This window comes from Amborella trichopoda, chromosome 11 (genome assembly GCF_054954075.1).
Source record: "Amborella trichopoda isolate Santa Cruz 75 chromosome 11, AtrichopodaSantaCruz75HAP2 v2.0, whole genome shotgun sequence".
Taxonomy (NCBI): domain Eukaryota; kingdom Viridiplantae; phylum Streptophyta; class Magnoliopsida; order Amborellales; family Amborellaceae; genus Amborella; species Amborella trichopoda.
The window spans coordinates 3,519,163-3,541,222 of NC_142346.1; the positions used below are offsets into that span (position 1 = coordinate 3,519,163).

The following is a 22,060-nucleotide window of genomic DNA, read 5'->3' on the forward strand; positions in this document are numbered from 1 at the left end:
AAGATGGCACGTATCAAATTTCATATTCATACAATTTGTATAAAAAAAGCTAAAAATAAAATACTTTGAGACGTTGAATCTAAGATCAAACGGTGAGTGGCTCTCTCGATCAAAATTGAACGGCCGGATGGTAGGGGAGGATAAAACTTTTGTGCTGTAGGGGATGCATAGAATTCTTTTCCTTTTTTATATGGCTTTAGATAGACAATTGAAGAGGCCCCTTAATGGGGTGCATGCACTGCTTCAGAAGGACTTGGACCGATAGCACATGGGGTATCTCTTTGCGAGATTACACCCAATATACCGGCCTTAGTCAGGTGCACGATGGTGGCTTCCCAGTCTAAAATTGTCGGCAATGGGAGCCTTAGGAAGATGGTCGCTTTTGGAGGCATACGCCCAATGTATCAGGCTTAGTCATGTGCATATTGGTGGCTTACCCTTGAAATCTAAACATGTCGGCAATGGGAGCCTTAAGTAAGACGGTTACCCTCGGAACCAGGATATTCATTCGGGCTAGGCAATCAATTGCCTTATAAGGACTTCTATATCAAGCTGTCAACATGACCTTCCTGTTTTTGGTTGATGTGTTGGATTGGAGAGTCTCTTCAACAATTGGCTATCTTGACTTGTCATCTTAATGATTCTTCTGATCTTTAGGGGCCCTTTAATAAGGTTGACCCGAATTGCTATATTTTCAGCTCTTTTTAGTTTTGATAATAAGGTACCCATGATGGGTATTGATTCTTAAATCACTAAACTTTTGCTGAAGTTGGTTAAAGTTATTTTGGTTGAATGCTGCATCAACCTATTTATTAGTCCAAACGCCCTCTCGGATTTTCACCTGAACTAGATAGAAGTGGCACCGTATAACGATTTTCACCAACTTTTTCTTTTATTGAGGCTCTTTTACCTGACTTCGAGGTCACGTCCACCTTTTATTTCCATTTTTACTCATGGCGACCTTTTGGGTTTTCACTATGCCCTGTTTCTTATTTTCACAACATTTTTACTCATGGCTTCATACCTATGCCTGTCTGTCATTTTTACTCACGGTGCTCATTCAGGTTTTGACCATGCCCAATTTTTATTTTTGACAATCTTATTCATAACTTCATGGCTATGTCTGCCTCAAGCTCACATTTTTACTCATGACGATCCTCATCAGATGATCATCATGCCTGACTTATTTTCTTTTTAAGAGAAATCATCCTTGACGATGCATAGGATGGAGAGATTATAGCCGTTTAAGGCTCAATGGGGTAACAAATACCATAAGCAAAGCTTTTATTGGAGAAATGGACATCATTGGGGATGCTTTGGGTTTTGCAAGGGGATGAATGATTCACACTTGCTGGGTATTGAGGTTTTAGAAGGACTAGTGGGTTCTGATGCATGAAAAACTCATTGGGGATAATGTATACTTGCACCACTGGGGGTAGCAAGCTATTGAGGATGGTGACTTACCACCAGGTATTAAAGAAAAATGGAGTAATAGATTCTTGGGATGATAGTTTATTAGCAGTAGCGACCTGCTAGGGATGCTGGTCTACTTGGGATGATGGTTGAGTATGCTTACTTCGATTCAAACTATTGCTGTTTATAGGACTGATTCACCATAAAAATTTGTAGGAAAAAAGCACTTTGAGATGGAGTTTGGCAGAGAAAGAGAGAGGAGAACTTCCCCAAATGTGGCCCTCCCTCCCGCTCTCCATCTCTTGAAATTTCGAATTCTTCTAAACAACAAATTGTGTGGTACAACAAAGTGTGTGGTTAGTCTGCCGACTCACACTATTTTTGTGCAATCTCCCTATAAAATATATTTCATTGATGTATTTTCAATGGATCCAGTTTCTATGTGGTCAAGACCTCGTATGTAGAAATGCGGGCCTCTTAATAAATACATTTTTGAGATGGATTTTAAGAAAATTTTAAGGAGATGCATGCAGATCATGAATATGAAAATATAAATAAATTTTAAAAACTAGAAATAATAATTCTAGTAAGAAAACGTTTGGACTGTTAATTTCCATTGTTTTTAGACGGAATACCTACTTGTATCCATCTTATGGATACTTTACACTTTATGGACCGTATATTTAGAAATGCGGTCTAGCCCGCATGAAACAATTTTCCATTTTCAATTCAAAATTTCAGAGTTCAATAATCTTAACCTTGACAATTATCTAAATTTAGAATTATATATATATATATATATATATATATACTATTTTTTTATAGGGTACGGTTTGTATAGAGCCGATGCTCTAAACCATCAAATTAGAGCCCACCTTCAAATATTATCGAGAGATGTTTCAATACGGGAAATCATTGACTAGCCTTAAAATATATATTCATCTTTAATTATAAAATTTAAAGCTTCAAAAATAATGTAGATCGAGCAGATCTATGAAAACTTTAATAACTTAAAAATTGACGGTAAAAAATGCGTTACAAGATGCATTATTTCCTAAAATTGAAATCCATTTTTTCTTCAAGTCCATGCATCTTGATGTCGAGATGATCAATTTGAAGATATTTGGGTATCAAAACAACCTCTTCTAGTGAAATTTTTGAGGTAAGCTCTAATTTAATTGCATAGAGCCTAGGCTCTGTATAAACTTTTCCCTTTTTTAAATTCCTTTCTTACCGGATTAACATTTTTTTTTTACATCCACCTGGATGTTAGATAGAGAAGGGATGGTAATAGGTGAATCGGCTGACTCACCATTACTATGTCCTTAACAAAATGAAAGGTAATATTGTGTATTTCCAGTTGAGGTTTGTGTAAGGTTACATCCTTGCACTATTGAACTAAGGTGCACCTCAAAACCGTGTTGAAAGATGCGGATTCAATGTTGGGAAGCCTTTCAATCGCATGGAAATCTATTATCGTATTTACTAATGAAATTTAAAGTTTCTAAAATAGTGTCTATCAAGTAGATCTATGAATCAGAGTTGTTGGATTTGCTTTACAGCCTTCTTTAATTTGGTTAGAAAAATAGAGTAATTCGGTGCTTCGACCTGTTTGGAAGAAGATTTTGGAGTTTTTTTGAAAAATTGCAATTAATACAATATATATATATATATATATATATATATATATATATATATATATATATATATATATATATATATATAATTTTATTAAAATAAAACAAACTAAAAATAATTTTTTTTTAAAAAGAAGACAATTATGTGCTTCAACCAAATAGGCCGAAGCTTCAGCCAAAGAGGCCGAATCACACCGAAGAGGGACAAGGCACATAATTGTTTTTTCATTGAAGTTTCAATCGAATCAAACCGAACTGGACCGAAACAGATGCATTGGAGCTTCGCTTCACTTCGGTCTAGGCTGAAAATTCAAAGACTTCGGCCTCTTTAGTTGAAGTGAAGCGAATATTACCACATTGTTGTGAACATGTTGTGGTTTCCATTTCCACATACACCACCCCATTAACACCTTTAAAAAAATAACTACTAAAACTATTTTAAAAAAGGGAAAGGTTTCTATACTTCCACTACTGTATAGAAGATCTATGCTTCCCCTACCTTCCGGTTGTCCAATTTTGATCAAGAGAGCCACTCACCGTTTGATCTTAGATCTGCCGTCTCAAAGTATTTTATTTTAATTTTTTTAATACAAATTGTATGAATACAAATCTTTCAGGGGTATTTTGGTCATTTTATTTTATTGAAAATATTGTTTTCATATCTTTTTGTTAGCGCGAGTTTAATAGAGGATCGGATGTACAAAATTTGGTTTCAAAATAGTTTTTAGAAAAAAAAAATTAAAAATAAAATAGTGTAGAGACATGACATTGTGATTGGAGCAATCTTAGCCATCTATTCAGAGTAGAGGGTTGGATAAGTAGAAATATATAAGTTTTATGTGGTGGAGGAAACATAAAAAGCTTGCCTTTTAAAAAAATGGGTACGTGTGCCTTACCCACTGAAGTACCCAAAAAAAGAAGAAGTGAGAAACGTAATATATTGAGTATTTTAAATAAAAATAAAAGTTATAAGCAGTTGAGTATTTTAAACAAAAATAAAAGTTATTAGTAGTTCGTGGAGTGCCTGGGCATATACATTGGATTGGCAAGTCCACCGGTCCGATGCTGGATCACCAGACAAACTGATCTACTTTCTTGTGTTGCAACCGACAATCAAACAATTTGGCATTTACAGTTCAAATAGCAGGTCTGGACCAATTACATCCTTACATCGTTGCAAGATTAACAACAACAAAACAAGAAGAAAAATAATCCTAGGCAAATGTAATTTCTCCTCCTTGCTATTCTTAAATTGGATAAAGTAAACAACGCAATCTGTATGCGTTTCAGGATTCCTCAGGACAGAACAATTATGGTCTTCCTCAGAAGAATTTTTAAATCTGTTTGAAGTGTAGATTTTAGAAGTTAAAAAATAATCAAAAGGGAGTGGAACGAAGTTTCAAAAGCTAGATTGATGGGTGGATCATTCACCTACAGATCTATGTTGGGTCATTGGATCGGCAATGCAAATTGGGTACGGATCAATCCGAATTAGTGATCCAAACTTTTATTAAAAATTAGTGAAATAAAAAAAAAATGGAGGTTTATAGGATGTGGATATCTAGGGGACCTAAGAAAAACCTCAGATACTAATTTCTATAGAATTAAGACCCCTTTTTTATAGAGGTTTACAGGGTGTGGATATCTAGGAGATGTAAAAAAATGTATAAGGGGAATTTTAGGGGGATAGACAGGGACCTATATTTTTAGAATTGATTCAGTCACTCCCATCCAAATCGACAATCAAGATCCAAAATCGTTGGGTTTTAAGATACTGGTGATGCAAGGGAAGAAGCTCTCATACCATAATACAGGGAGAAAATAATAATAAATGCTAGGAAGAAGCTTTGGTATATTATAGCCTCTTTTTTATTTTTCACATAGGTATCCACCCGGGAAGCAGGAGTTACACGTGTCCCCTATCTCGCCAAAACACTCACAAAAAGTGTAAAGTCTTGTCTAAAATGCTCCCTTTATAGCATATTGTATAATTGATATGTTTAAGAAAAGCTACTAAATAATATTTTAGAGATCTATACTGTTGATTAAATATTTTAAAAGAAAATTAGAAATTTAAATGGGATTGTATAGTAGGAGACCATTTACATCATTTGTAGCCATTGGATATAATATTTAATGGAATAAAATGTTTTATAACATTCGAGAAATTTTGTTTTAGACATTGTATCTAATCAATGACACATTCTCAACCATCTGATTTCACTTCTAATGACTAATAGTAGTTGTGATCTCTTTGTATCAAAAGTAAATAGTCCCATTGTATACATTTCCAACATAAATTTTGGGGGATTTTATGTCACATGTCATTGTGTAATATAATGAAACCAAATTATTAGAAAACCATGTTTGTGGCATTTGTATGACCCTAAAAATTGCTTATGCCATTTCTTAATAATAACCAAAGTCCAAAGAAATAAAATTCAATTTATATCCTAGATATGGTCAAAATGAATCCTCCTCCAATAATGAATCCATACCATCTACTTTGTGAATTTCAAAATCTAGGCCTTTACAAAGTCAATCTTCTTCTTCTTCTTCTTTTTTTTATTTTTTTTTTTATTTTTTATTTTTATTGTTCATCTAATGATAGTAAAGGCATATGAAATATTTAGAAAAGGGAAAAAAAAAATTTCTAAGATGTAAATCTAAATATCTTGCTAAAATAGATGGCCTATCTAAATTGGACAAAAAAAAAGAACATGTTGTGTTTTCAAATTTTATTTTATTTATAACTTTTCCAATAATAAATATAGTGTGCATTTAAAGATGCAAAAGTTTAAATAAAGTTGCAACCTTACCATGTATAACTAAAAATGCACCTCAAAAATCCATCTTAAAAGGTTGTTTGGATGTTGGAAAACTATCTAATTGATCGTCTCGATATCGAGATGTATGAATATAAAAAAAAAAAACGATCTCGAGTCCGCGAACTAGTGTATCTTGCAACGCATTATCTGGACCGTTCATTTTCAAGATTTCATGTGTTTATAGATCTACTTGATTTGAACCATTTTTAAAGTCTAAAATTTTATAATTAAAGATGAAAATAGATTCTCCCAAGAATTTTTATATCAAAATTATATTTATGATAAAAATCTTGGGTGCGCCTTAAGTGAATTGTTTAAAGTTGTAACCTTATGCAAAGATTAAGGTCAAACAAATGCTTCTACCACGACTTTTGAAAATTATTTATTAAGGAAATATCTCCTAACCCCCTATTTTTGGTTTTCATTTCTCAAGAGACCCAATAATTTAAATTATTTATTGTGCCATAAAGTCTCTATAGTTTCTATCTTCCAACCCGTAGACCCTTTTGGCCATACATTATTGACCTAAACATTTTATAAAATAACTCCATCTCTGTCTCTCTCAAAACTCCATATCTCTCCCCTCTTTTTCTCTTTTTGAAAACTATGCATCTATTTTTTTACCCCAAAAAATAGAAAGAGCTTCAAAAGAACAAAGATGAACAGTAAAAAAAACTCAAAACTCAATTGAGACCTCCTTAGAGAGAACTCTATTGAAAAAAAAAGAAAAATAGTAATACTAAGTGAATCCCAAAACCCAAATCCAACTAAAACTGAGTAACTATGAAATATAACTGAAAATCAACAACTTTCAAACTAGGAATCAATAAACACAAGGAGAAATACTAGAGAGACTGAGGGATGTGCGTTTCTCATTAAAAAACGTTTCTCAAAAAAAAGAAATTGAGGGATGTGAAGAGAGAGAAAGAGACCTCTTTTTCTCTGGTGGGGTGCCATATTGGGAGAGATTATTGCAACTGATCGTCATCCTCATCGAATTATTTATACGGGAAGTATTATTGGAATTGAATCCACCTGTTAATCTCACCCCAAATCCCACAACACCGCCAGTTCCATTGCTGCTATCCTGCAAGCAAGTTTGTGAGTTGTGGCCATTGTTGCGACATCCTCTCTCTAGAGAGAAACAGAGGAGATAAAATGCTCTATCTTTCTTTCTATCTGAAACTAGACGGAGAAAGAGAGAGAGAGGAATATGGATAGCTTGAGCTGGAGATCCGAATTTAAAGGCGACCAAATTGAGAGTTGGAGACATCCATAGAGACAGAGAGAATGAGAGAGGTGAGAGACGGAGTTTTGAGAGAGAGAGAGGAGAGAGAAAGAGTTTTGAGAGAGAAAGAGATGGAGTCATTTTATAAAAGAGAAAATATCCCATATCTCCAATTTTTAAGTTTTATATCTCAATAGACCTAAAGTTTCAAAACATATCTTGAGTCATAAAAATTTTAAATTTTATATCTTTTAATCCCTTAAGCTAACTTTATTCCATTTATACCTATTTTTTATCCCAAACAAATGTAAGAAAGATATCAATTTTAAACACTATCATTTCTCTCTCTTCACGTGATTTTCTCCTAAATTTATCTCTTCCTATTTTCCCACTCTCTATCCTCTCATGTCTCTCACACTCTCTCTCCCCCATTAGAAAGACAAAGAGGATGAATGTTAGAGAGAGAATTGGAAGAATATATTGCGTAAAGAGAAAATGGTTTAGAATGAGCATGTCTTTTTTATATTTGTAAGGGTTAAAAAAATAGTTAAAAGTGAGTAAAGTTAGTCAGGGGGTTAGGATATATATTTTGAATCTTTGGGTCTATTGAGATATGAAAACAAAAAATAAAGGGTACGAGGATATTTTTCCTTTATAAAATGTTTAGGTCAATAATGTATAGTCAAAGGAGTTTAGGGGGTAGGAAGATAGAAAAGATAGAGACTTTATGCCGCAAGAAATAGTTTAAATTCTTGGGTCTTTTGATAAATGGAAGCAAAAAATAAGAGGTGCAGATGAATTTTCCCTTATTTCTTTATATTAGTCTACAATATGATGAAATCATTCCCCATTACATTTTTAATAGAGAAATTATCACAAATATACCTTGATTTTCATCTATTCAGAAAAAAAACATAAATTTCATAAACTTCATCCACACCCTTTTTTTTCAATTTTAGTCTGTAATAACTTGAATTAATATTACGGTACTTTGAATACCGTAAAACTTAAGCCATATTATACGGCATTTTAAATTACCATATTTTAAATATTGTAAAACCTAAGCCATATTATACGCATTTTAACTACCATATGGATATACATTACATACATATCAATATGGATATCTATTTGTAGAGATATATATTGACAAGGTTATTGGTGTTCATATCTCTTGATTATGATAGGATTTGGTATTTATTTGATGTATTTATCCACAACTAACCGTTAAGGATAAATACCATGGATAGATACCACCTAATTATGCTATGGATCTATTTGTAGAGATATATATTAAAAAGGTTATTGTAGAGATATATATTGCTTTCAGAGGCATATTTTTAAAATACCTATATGTACATCGAATACCTATATCTATACCGTTACAATAGGCCCTTTGGTACAATTTGGCTATTATTAGTGGATAAAATAATTTCTTTCATTCTTAAATCTTAAATTTTTCATTCTTAAATCTTAAATTATTCGATTAAGAGTCGGTACATAAAGATTTAGGTCATTTCTTTAATTTACTTTCTACTTTTAAGTTAATAGCTCGCGGCAGCTTAATCGATGTGCCTGTTTCCGAAGACCATATATACACTCCCTCTATTTCTTCTCGCCTCAAAGCATATGCTTATTTGGCTCTTACAATAAGAGAATAAAGGATGTTACCTATCGTATAAAAGGCTTGTTCGGGAAGACCATCTATGTATATATATTGTTCGGGAAGACCATCTATGTATATATACTCCCTCTAGTTCTTCTCGCCTCAAAGGATGATTATTTGACTCTTACAATCTACTTAATTGTCATGGAAGATAAAAGGACAAATCTCCAATGTTTTGGAGAGAAATCTTAGCCTGGTCGTGATCATCCACCTTCTCTCGCTCTATAAAACCTCATGCTCCTCTTGCCTCGTATCCTGGATTTTTTTTTTTTTTTTGGTTTTAGAGAGTTGAGCTTTTAGCTGTTGTTCTAATTTTGGTTTTAGAGAGAAAAAGAGGATAAATACAATAGAGAGAAAAGAGGGAAAGGAGTTAGGGAGAGGGGATTTGGGGATGGAAGTGCAAAACCCCCATAAGGATGGTAGCCTCTTTGCCCGGTGTTTGCAAAAAAACGCCATAATAAATATGGTAGCCCATTGACTGCCCCAATAGTTTCCCTACTAGATTTGCTCTAAAATTTAGATAAAGTTTATTAAGAAAGGCATTTACCGGATGGATCAGTGCCTTATCACGTATAATAAGGAATTTACCTGATGGATCGGTGCCTTATCATGGATCTTAAGGAACATACTTAATTGTACTGTGCATCAAAGGATGTTTGCCATCTTTCCATCGCTAAGGCGACGGCTCTTTGCTTACTTTATAATGCGAGATTAGTTTTTTCAGTTCTATGTTCAAATTGTTGAGTGTAGTCTAAGGAGCTCATGGACGACAGGCTCAGTTGTTTCTCTGACGATATACTTCATCTCATTCTCTCTCCATTACCCATTAAAGACATTGGTAGAACTTCAGTTTTATCTAAGCGATGGAGATATGTTTGGGCCTCTGTTCCAGTTTTCAACATTGAAGGAATCAATCGGCCATGGATAATTGACCAAGCACTCCTACTCCACAATGGACCCATCCATCGGGCAGTTTTCAACAATGAAGGAATCAATCGGCCATGGATAATTGACCAAGCACTCTTATTCCACAATGGACCCGTCCATCGGGTTTGGCTGCCTCGTGATAAGTTGGTGTCTAGCAATGCTGATCGATGGATACTTGCTCTCACTAGAAAAGGCCTACAAGACCTAACGATTGATATGAAATCCGTGTCTTGGTACAAGATTCACTCCTCCATCTTCTTTTGTGATGCTTTAATGTCTCTCAATTTGAAGTACTCCATACTCAAGCCCCCAGCCGATTTCGATTTCAAGGGTTTTCAGTCCCTGGAGCGTCTCTCTCTAGAGAAGGTTTCGCTTGATGATAGCATGCTGGAGTCCCTAGTTTCGAAGAGTAGGCAGTTGAAATACCTAACGTTGAGCGAATGTAATGGCCTCTCTTCTGTCAAAATCCATGCCCCAAATGTCATTTCTTTTCACTTTAAGGGTTTCTTCAATACCCTGAATTTGGATAAGAGCTTTAATCTAAAGAATCTGAAGAACCTGAACCTGCACTTGTACCCTCATCATACCGAGGGCAATGTTCGAGATTGCAGAGCAAGCAAACTTGTGGAGGATCTACCCAAACTAGAATCGATTACGTTACTAGGCTGGTCTATGCGGGTATGAGTTGTGTTTATTATTGATGTTCTTATTGTTTTCTTTCACAAAATGTTCTCAAACATTTTGCACAATGTTTTTAAACTGGACCCCCGTCGTGCACTCAGCGCACCTACAGCACTTGAGACTCTACTGCAGAACCAATTCACCTCTTCTCTCATTCCAAAAGGTGGTGCCCTGTCAACTCGTGTCGCCCACTCATGTAACCAGAGCACTAAACAATCTACTGCAGAACCAATTCATCTCCTCTCTCACTCCAAAGGAAAGGATGGTGCTCTGTTTTCAGAGAGAGAGGGTTTTTATTTCGGACGGTGTGATTTAGAGAGAGTGTATGGTTTTTATTCCTACTACTAATACCTATATATATATATATATATATATATATATATATATATATATATATATATATATATATATATATATATATATATATATATATATATAAATAAAGAAGACGAGTTATATATAAATATATATATATAAAAAGAAAAGAAGAGAAGAGAAAAGAAAAAAAAAAGCTACCCCCTAATCCACTTAAAAACGGGAAGCAACTGACGCCAATAACTGCGCTGACTATGAAAACATTGATTTGATTTTGATTTGATTTTGCACTTGTGCAGGTTTTATTTAGTGGAGATGTACCTGCCAGCATACTCTCGACCCCGCGTTGTTCTCTAAGAACTTTAGATATTTGTCTCAATACGAGGGAAAATAATGAGGTCCAAGGCTTCTTTTGCTTGCTAAGAAGTTTTCCTTCTTTGGAAACATTGTCCCTTTGGGTGAGCGTTATTTTCTAGACACATTATTGGGTTCTTTTATCATTTATTTTCTTTTCCTTATGAGACACATTGTTGGGTGTGTCTACATTTTTGGGCTCTTTTATCATTTATTTTCTTTTCCTTATGAGACATATTGTTGGGTGCTTTTATCATTTATTTATCCTGTGCCTTTCTCATTTACTTGTGATTTCTTGACACCTTTTCCCCTGACATTGTTTTTCCAGCTTGATGGCAAAATAGAACCCATTAATGAAACCGATGGAACTTGCTTCCATGAATTGAGAACAAGGAAGCCTGATTGGTTGGGTTGCCTCAAAATAGTGAACGTGAAGAATCTTAGTGGCCTGGAAGAAGAGATGGAATTGATTGGATTCTTGCTATCAAATGCCATAGCGTTGGACAAACTTACAATTGAGTATGAGAAAGAAGTGAAACCAGTTGAACAGTTTAGTATAGCAAAGAGGTTGGCCTTGTCCCCAAGAGCCTCTGCTGGTGCCAGGATGTTCATCAACTAGCCGCAACAAAATTTTCATACTCTACAGAGACAAAATTTTCATACTCTACAGAGAAGGGACCTATAAGATTTATTTTTGATTTCTTTTTTTTGAAGTTCAGGTTAGGAAGTCAGACTTGCAGAAAGCTCTATGTATTTGCATTCTAATTTGGTTTTTGTTATGCCTAGACTACCAAACTCTCTCAACATAGAAAACCATGGTCTCTCTATACCTCTCTCTCTCTTTCCTCTTCGTTCAACGTCTACTTTATCTACTTGCACTTCCATTTCTTTGCATAATGATCCTGTTTTAACTATCCTCTTATTTTATGTGGTTGTATCTTGTTTACCGAGCTTTATATATGATTTGGTATGCTGAAACAAACTTCTAGAGGTCTATTACTTCAGTTGTATTCTGTCTTCTATACAGAGCCACTCAATGTAACCCAATCATCAATCAAATTGGCATATTAAAACCATCTTACAAGTGCTTCTTACTTCAGTTCCTTGCTCTCTTCTTCTCCGAGCCTTTCGATGTAGTCACTCCACCAATCTTTGTGTTTAAGAATGTAAGATCGCTGGTTCAACCACTGGCTTCCAGAAGTTTGAGCTTAGACTGAGTATAGATATTTTGAGACTTCCTTTCTAACAAACTCCCTATCTATATATTCAATGGTTTACACACTTCTTAAACAAGAGACTACAATTTTCTGTCCTTATCCTTTGAAGTTTGGTGGAAGTGGGGGAGCTTTTGATGCGAACACACCTTATTGATTGAGCAATGGTTTCTTTCTTGTGGTGCGATTTCAACAATTTAAGAGAAACCCTTTGTTTGTTGCAGAGCTTCTCATTTTGGGTTTGTTCAAGAGCCTCTCTGGTTTGTTGCAGAGCTTCTCATTTTGGGTTTAATGGCCCTGATTTCACCATTGAAGGCTTGCTATAATTTGGGTTTTCGGAGGTGGGGTAAACAGTTGCAGAGAAGCTACGAGGCAATGGTGAACTGCGCTTCCACTCTGTTTCAATGGAGAAAACTAGTCTGATGACTCTGATCCTTGAAAACACATTAAAGACTGATCTGGCTAAAATTGCGGTCACATAATCAAAGCTTCGACCCCAAATTGAGCTCTCTTTTAAATATCTTACCTCTTCTTTTTGCCAAATTGAGGCTCTGCTGACCACTTTTGTCACGCCCTTTCCCAACGACACAATTTCCAGCAAGAAAATGACCATAATCGCCGCTGTATTCCGATGGGAACCCAATTTTCCGATGGTCCTTTCAGTAACTGTCACATCTTTCGGCACTGTTTTTTCGCTTGATTTCGACTTCCCAAACTTGAAGCAAGCCACCGCTTGTTTTCGTTTTTGGGGGGCCATTTTCCAGCGGGTCCCTGTTCTTTCCGGCCACTTTCTTTCCCCCAAAACTCACCTACTGTTTGCCGTAATTTTTCTTGCCAATGGAAATGTTCTTCTTTCTCTGGTGTCGCACCATCGAGGAAAGAGAGAGAGAAGAGAAATGAAGCGGGGAAAGGGTGAGGTGCTGCCCATAATATTGGGCAAATAACCTCCCAAAGGCCAAATAAAGTCTCTACATTATTTGCTATTTGTATTAAATTCATTGCTTATTAGGGTTTTTAGTATTAAATTCATTGCTAATTAATTTCCTTTGCTGTCATGTTTTCCTAAGGAAGATAATGATGGCATGATCGACAACCGATCACAAGGGAGTCATAAGATTCATCCTTCACAAATAGTGTTTTGACGAGCCCTTATTATTTCTACTATTATTTACTATTTTGTCACTTTAAACATATGTTAAGAGACAAGGGAGATCTTGGAAATTTCCACACCCGAGTTTGAGTATAAACAGTTGGCACCGACCATAGGGCCATTCAGCTAACTTTGCTTGGAAAATTGACCAAAATCAATATAATATTCCCTACTGCTTGCTGATTTTGGCTCCCAGAGTTGGTCAGGTGAGTCAATCTAGCTCTCGGGAGTCGATCTAGCTCTCCTTCTTTCCCTTCGGTTAGAAAAGTAGTCTAGTATATAAGCGAAGCGAAGGGATTCACTATAGAAAGCCCGATTCATTGAAAGCCCGAGCCGAGCCTACCGGCGTAGGAAGACTGATTGTGACAGACTTGCCAACTTTCGTAAGGCAAAAAATCAACAAAAGGAGAGAGAGAGAGTGAGAGGGGCATGTGTTCTATGAAATTTGTTTTGGCACCTTGCTTGAGCTTGCTTCTATTTCACCTTTATTTTCGACTAACTTAGTTGTTAAGACGTAATGTATGGCTTTTTCTTTTTCTCTTTCCTTTCACTACTCAAATGAAGTTGATCTTCCTCCAATGGTGTATCAAAATGTTCTATCATTCTAAGGGCTCATGCATTCCAATGAATTTGAACTTCCTTCAATGTTCTATCATTCTTAAGGCTCATGCAAACGTGCAGGCATAGCCACAGTGTTTGCCAAAGCATTGAATCCACTATAGGTCTCAAACATGTCCTGTACACTTGGGATTTACTTAGGTGGATGAGCCCAATACATTGTCAGTTCAATTTAGGGCAAAACACACACCCAAGTTTCGACAAGTTAGTTTCATAGTAAGTGTTTTCAAAATATTGGACTCTCAGAGAATATGACTATGCATGGCTGGTCTCCCACAAGATTGCAGAGCCCATCCATACCTAATGGTTGATCAAGCATCAACCCAGCATGCAACCTACACTATTCATGTCTTACATATTTTGAATTGTAGAAAGAGAGAAAATATCAGTATTCTCATCTTACTCTTCCTGGTGAAGAAAAAATTGTACCTCTAGATATTGGTTAGTTATGAAAAGCGAGATTGCGCTAAGCAAAAAAAAGAAACAAAAGAAGGAAAGAATGCATAAATATAGAAGTTTCCACAAGTAGAAGTTGGTCCTATGAACATATTCTCAAAAAAATTGTACTTCTCCACATGAAACTGAAGATCAGATTTCTTGAGAATTCCCATACCGTTCATTAAAATAAAAAGTGGAGCTAATAGTCAAACTGTGTGATTTATATGCCGAAGTAATTAATGTACATTAAAAAGTAACTAGTGTTTAGGAAGAGTAATGACATCCCAAGTATGATTTTTCTTTCACGAAACAAGTTCCTCTTTCATAGCAGTCTTCCATAGTACTTTTGAATTAGCTTCCTCGAAGCTAGTGGGTTTCTTTAGTTGAGGAAATTTTGTTAAAAAAACACAATATTTATGAGATAATTTCTTCAAATCCACATGTTTTTCAATGGGGTAACGAATTTTGTGATTGGCTTCCTTGACATGATAATATTACCTCTCTCTTTCTCCCCTTTCGAACAAATTGAAATCATTGAAGTTTTTCCATTTGGAATCATGGTAGGTCTAATTCCTATTACTTTGGCTGGATTTTGGAAAAGGCTATTAAGATTTTGTAGTAGGATATGCCGAACAGGAGCCTATTTTGGTTTGTGAGACCACCCATGCTTCCCTACTACAAAATCTTAATAGCTTTTTCTCGAACCTCGTGCTTTCGATCCAGCTACCGTAACCACCTCGGTCTTACTTCAAAGGGGATATGGCAAAATTGGTAGATGCTGCTGACTTTATTGAATTGAGCCTTGGTATGGAAACCTACTAAGTAGTAGCTTCCAAATTCAGAGAAACCTTGGAATGAGAAATGGGCAATCTTGAGCCAAATCTTGTTTAAAGAAAGTAAGGGTTCCTAGAAAGCGAGAAGGATAGGTGCAAAGACTCAACGGAAGCTGTTCCAACAAATGGAGTCAACCTCGTCAGTAAAGGAATCAATCCATATATAGGACTCCGGAAGGGATAATCCTATGTATCGGTATTGAATTGAAATATTCAACGATTTATTACGACCCAGATCCTTTCTATTACACATTTCAAAATTCTTGTGTATCAATCCCATCGCAAGAATAAAAAGGGACCTTAGCCTTAGAGAAGATGCACGGTATGTGAGAGTTTGGAGCATAATTAAGTCAGAGTTAAGGGGTGGATTATTGTTGCAAGAATAAAAGGGGACCTGAGCCTTGAAGAAGATGTTTGGTATGGGACCTTTAAGGAAGATTCCAGAGCACCGTATAAGGCATAAATGGGCTTTGATAATTGCCCTCTCCCTCCAAATCTTTAGAATGAAAGAGTAGAAAAGAGAACTTTAGGAAACCAATTAAGATAGCTATGTGGTGTTGATTGATTTTTTCTAACCTAGCCTAAAACTTTAGAGGGTGAGAGAGGTACATAGAGATAATATAGTGAGAGAAAATATTTGTCTAAATGTTTGGAAGAGAGGTATGTGGAGATCAAATAGTCTCCTAGGGCCGGTTTGATAACTGGAAGTAAGTTTATGAATTGTAAGTTGGAAGTTCTTGAAGAACTGTAAATTAGAAGTTACTTAAGAAGTTCATGGTTTCTATGTTTGATAACTTCCCTGGGAAGTTAAGAAGTTCATAGTTTCTGTGTTTGATAACTTCTAGGATATATGGTAAATATCTTATATTTATATTTACATTGATAATAATTTAAATATAAATATATAATATTTATAACATACTACAATATATGATATACTGTATTTTATATTTGTTTTTAATAAATATATATATATATATATAATAGATAAATATATATTTTATATAATATATATAACATCGTATACTATATAATATAGTATATTTTATATTTATTTTATTATATAACATATAATATATATTACATAATAAAATATTTTATATTACATAAATTTATAATATATAACATAATAATGTAATATTTATTTATTTTATTATTATATATTTACATAAAATAATATAGTATATTGTACATTGTATTTTATATTTATTCTATTAATATATATTTTTATTATATAATATTATAAATATCTATTATATTTTATAATATTTATAACATACTATAATATATAATATACTGTATTTTATATTTATTTTTAATATATATATATATATATAATATAATATTATAAATACCTATTATATAAATAAAATATAATATATAATAAAATATATTATATATTATACAATAAATTATATTGTATATTATACAATAAAATATATACATAATATATACAAGGGGGGTTTATAAAAACAAAGTTCCAAGTTTAAGTTCCAACCCTTGGGTTGGAACTTTTTTTTTAAAGCAAGATTGGAACTTAAACAGTTCTTTGAAGTTTTGTTTGAAGTATTGGAACTTGAACAGTTCCTTGAAGTTTTGTTTGAAGTATTGGAACTTGAACAGTTTCTTGAAGTTTTGTTTGAAGTTCAATTTTTTTACCAACAAGGAACTTGAACAATGTTAAGACGTTCTAAACTTCCAAGAAGACACTTCTTGTTAAAGAAAAATTTTTGTGAGCATACCACAATATTTTTTGAGTAGTTAAGGGCACATCGAATCGTAAACATTTGATTCAAAATAACTGACCTGACAGCCCTTGAATGTTTTAGGGGTCATATGATCAATGTATTATATTAATTGTGTTTCTATTTTCATTGGCCCTATAAAGTTTTAGCCCTTGAATGTTTTAGGGGTCATATGATCAATTTATTATATTAATTGTGTTTTTATTTTCATTGTCATCCCTATAAAGTTTTATGTATGCCCCAACTTTCGTTATTGATTTACTCTATTTTCAATATGTTCTTAGTCCATTATAGACCATGCGATGTATGTGCAGTACTCAGACATTAATATAACTCCCAGTAGTTATATACTTTTGAAAATTTAAAAAAACTGAGCGACAAAGCCATTTATTTATTCACATAGAACAACCGGTTGATTTTTGAAAAACTTCATTCTCCTAGTTTCCTTCAAGCACCATGTGACTAAATTGCTCTAAAGTGGTCGAAATCATCAATCTGAGCTAGTTCACCTAATGAATGGTTTGGGACCCGATTCCGGGCTTTAAGGCACTGATTGTTGCTGTTCTTCATTTTATGGAAAAATTTGAACAAAATAAAATCCCAATGACGATAAATTCTGTCCCATAATTTTTCAGTAAGATTGGAGCACCAATAACATAATTTTGAAGTTTTTAGCACCGATTACCAAATTCATCTATTCTAAAATGGAAATCAATCGGTTTCAAGAGAAGAAGTAAACTATCCTGCTTTATCTGTAAATAAATTTTGAGAGCCACAAGTTGCTTTTTTTTAATCACTGGTATCGTTCATCTCTGGCAAATACCAGTAGGAACTCCTGGTGGAGAATCCTATGTGTATTCACAGAGCATAATGCCCAGAAAGAGTATGACATACCCCCTGTTTTTCTTCTTTTTTTTTTTTTTCTTTTTTTGGAATGTTATATAATTCAAGAAAGTTAATCACTGGTATCATTCATCTCTAGCAAATACCGTTAGGAACTCCTGGCAGAGATTCTGATTGTGTACTCAGACAGCATAATACATAGAAAGTATATGACAAATTTTTATTTTTTTGGAATGCTATATTATTCAAGAAAGTGGTAAGCACTATTCCACTCATTTTTATGGATAAATAAATGAAAAATAATCCATTCTCACTTGTATGTTATACGGGTTGAGAATCAGCCATCCATTCTCAAAGATTCGTTGTGGAATAATGATAATCCCAGAAGAGAGAATTCCAGTCATCTATTCTAATCACCATAGGCCATTTCTGAGAATGTTGATATTGTACTTCTGCACTATATTCTACAAATAGTTTGCGTATGCTACAATGTCCTATTTGAACAGTAAACTCTCTAAGGTTCCAAAATCACCTTTGAAGTTTTCTGTGGTTGTCCTATTCAAACAGTGAACTCTTTAAGGTTCAAGTTCACTGTGCTTGGCGAGACGCATGCACTATAAGACTCTGTTTGCACATGGACCTTTTTGGCCCAAAAAAAAAGAAAAGAGAAGTCCCTTGTGATAGAGCATAATAGCCGAACATGATTTGTGTAGCTGACCCCAATTAAGGCTCTGATGGTGACAATGATAGTTGTGTTAAAAGAGGCAGAATGCCAGCTTGGCATGTCACTATTTATGGGCATAACTCTAGAAAGGAAATCCCGTCTACAGGTAGAACGCTCTTAATTGATGGTTTTGCTGATAGTGGCAAAACAAAAGAAAACATGCCTTTTTTAGTGCTATCTGCAAAATAAATGAATATTGGATTTATGGATACTGTTGAGTATCTATTTTCATGACTGCTCAAAAAGGCTGGAAACTTTGAGGTTGGGATCTAGGTAACAGGACATCTAACCTGGACCTAGGATTTGCCATGTTAGGATGAGTGAAGCGAAATGACAGACAAAATCTGTATAGTATAACCAAGAACAATAACATGTTTTTCAAAGTGTAACATGTCAACATGCTAAAACTTAAACTCATCCTCTAAAATGTTTTGGTGTGCACATGGTGTTGTGATGATCTTGGCATGGGAATAGGTCCTGGGAAGGAAAACCAGTTTCATTATATCCTATAGTATTTGCCTTGGCCTGAATTTTTCTCAATATGGGACTCATTGGATAGCAAGAACTCTATGACATCCATTTCATGCTTAAGCCCTTGGAGTATAGGCATCCGTTCTATCGACATAACTCAATCAAGACTCAGAATAAAAGTTCACTGTTTCCCAATAAGGTCCATCGAATTGGTTTTCATGTTTTGAATCAAGAACGAAGGAACGAGGACAAGGAAAATAAATCAAGAAATTGACAATAAATGGATCGGCGTCAATATTTTGAGATCAAGTGGGCTGCTACAGACACCTTTGGATTGCTGTGCATAGTAATTCATATGGCGCCATACAATATCCTCACTGTCTGAATAGTCTTGAGGTACACGTGTCCAGTCATCTACCGTCCCTATGGCTGGTGGAGATGAGCGGTTGTTCAGCTGATAAGGAGATGAGCTGTTGTTCAGTTTACAGACTAAGGCTAAACCAGAAGTTGAGAATAGCTCACTTCCAAAGTCTTGCGACGAAGAGAAGTAACGGAAATCTGTTCAGTTACCTATCTTATACTCACATTGATTACGGGGAATCTTATATACTTTCATCATTCTTTGCGCAAAGCCATTGATCAATAGATTGATAAAAACTATGATTTGGATCACCATACCAACCAATCCAACAACAGAGAGAGCTTGGTCATACTATCTTAATAAAAGGTAGGCCCACACTTGAAGTTACTCTTAAATGCATCAAGATATTCATGCACAAAGAAATGGGAAGTAAATTAACAATGAATATATTGGGAATTTTATCTAGGGATACCTGTTGAAGCTTTTCCAAATAGGGGAAGCTTTTTAACATGCCATCTTTGTAGAATTTCCTCAGATGGTCCGAAGTTCCTGGCAACCTCTTTGGTAAATCTCCTCCAAACATACACCACACAGGTGGGCCAATTGTCAACTATATGTCCTGATGCTAAATAGGGAGCTTAGTATAGCATGCTAATTATTGAGTATCTACTATCCAACTGATGTTTGGCGGTAGAGCTTGAATGATAAAGAGAGAGCTTACCAATCTAGTAAAACTACAGAGCAACCTGTGATATATGGCCTACTTCCATAAATGCTCGTAGATACAGACATATAATTAGACTTTGGTAGTCAATTAGATCTTATACATGAAAGTTTGTTTTTGCTGGTTCGTTCCTCCATCTTCAGAGGTCAGTTCGGCATTAAAGATGCTATCGTCATCGTCATCATCATCCTTATGAGGAGGATGACAAGGAGTAGTTTAATTATTTATTCGACCATTTAATGATATTTTCCTAGTAGATTGGGAAAAGGTTATCTTTAGATTGGTGAGGTGTTAACAGTTGCGAGCCTACATTGAAGGTACAAATCGCGCTAAATCTCATTAACAAGTTTACAACCCTGAAGAACATCATCTCAGTCAGAAGCCATTTCCAATAATTGCCCAGCACATTACTTGAGATTATTGCCTCCGGATATTGAAGCTCATCTGTCTCCACTTTCTTTTTCTTTCATTCAATGGATGAAAACTTAGAGGTAAAACGTGCCCACTACATTTTGCCTATACATGAAGTGCTCTTCTTTCTCCCACCTTCATTCTTTATTTGCTCCTTACATATTAGTGTCTCCTAAGTAGTTAGATTCAAGCTATTTTCCTCTTAAGTAAATGACCTGGGGCTCTAGATATCTTCCTAGAACTAAATGATCGAAGTAATCCACATTGCCTTGTCTTTCATAATAATTGATCTTTCTAGATATTGTTTAAAATTTTAATGTATGTTAAAATTTAAGTACCACACTATAGGTTTATTTGTTCATATTTTATTTAATTTCTTAGTTAAGCAGTGGCTCTTATTTTTGCTTCAAGTTCTAGTAGCTCTCATTATCCTCACAAACCTATTTTCTTTAGAAGTATTTTATCTCTCATGGTTGCACTTTAAGTCGACATTAAGGCAAACTCAGGTGAGATGACTTAAGAGAATATTCAGAGATAGAAGTGCATTAAAAAAATTAAAATAAAACCCAACTTGGTCTATGTTAGGAAATTTTTGGCACACATTGCTGCTTCTCTACTTTGCCATACATGATGCACTAAATACTTTCCTTTAATGTTAGAAAAACATGTTCTCTGCGTGACAGTCATCCCGTTCCATTGTTCTTTATTTTTATCGGCCAAGCTGCAGATAGGAAGCTCATCATGCTAATTTGAGCAATATGAAGCCAAAGCCAATGGTTGAATCTGAACTACAAATGAAAGGTTTGATGCATATTAGTCTGACACAATCCCTCTCCAAATGCACCATCCATAATCCAACTCATGTGCATGTATGTCTACTTAAATTTTGTGTTAAAGTACATAAATTTGAAAAGGAACTCTTGAATTTTCTAGGGCGCGTATGTCTACTTAAATTCTGTGTTAAGTACATAAATTTGAAAAGGAACTTTTGAGTTTTCTAGGAAGGTCGAAATCTCTTGTTTGATGTGATCATGCTAAATGTGTTCACTACAAGATTATCTTAAAATGTGTATACAGCAGTCACTTATTGCACGTAATTGTGCTTCCTTGAAACGCATGACATGATCAAACATACATGGGGTGGAGATCATCTCTGCAATATTCTGCTCCTTGCATGATGGTGGTCATCATGTAGAAGAGATCCTAGCCTAGGACATTCTTTCTAAGAACGTTAAGAGAGAGGATGGAGAAGGGTTCTAGGGCAAAACAAATGTTGACTCGTTATCTTCATGAGTCTCTGCAAAATTGTAATCATTTATTCACTAGAAATTAAGAAAGAAAAAAGATTTAACTCAAGCAAGTTCCAGTTTTTATCATTTTCAGTATGCTTATCATCAAAAACATAACAAACCACCATTCAAATTATCTAATGTATAGCAGAAAATAGTCACTGTTTTCCTAACAAAATAACAACAGCAG

At 34.7% G+C, this 22,060-nt stretch overlaps 1 protein-coding gene across 1 annotated transcript; it reads left to right on the forward strand.

Moving 5' to 3' along the window:
* The first annotated feature begins 9,435 nt into the window (after window positions 1-9,435).
* On the forward strand, window positions 9,436-11,876 carry LOC18441291 (F-box/FBD/LRR-repeat protein At1g13570). Its single transcript, XM_006851409.4, has 3 exons — window positions 9,436-10,377; window positions 10,995-11,153; window positions 11,378-11,876. Exons 1-3 carry the CDS (start codon window positions 9,535-9,537, stop codon window positions 11,666-11,668), a joined length of 1,293 nt encoding a protein of 430 aa, XP_006851472.4. The 5' UTR covers window positions 9,436-9,534; the 3' UTR covers window positions 11,669-11,876.
* The last annotated feature ends 10,184 nt before the right edge of the window (window positions 11,877-22,060 follow it).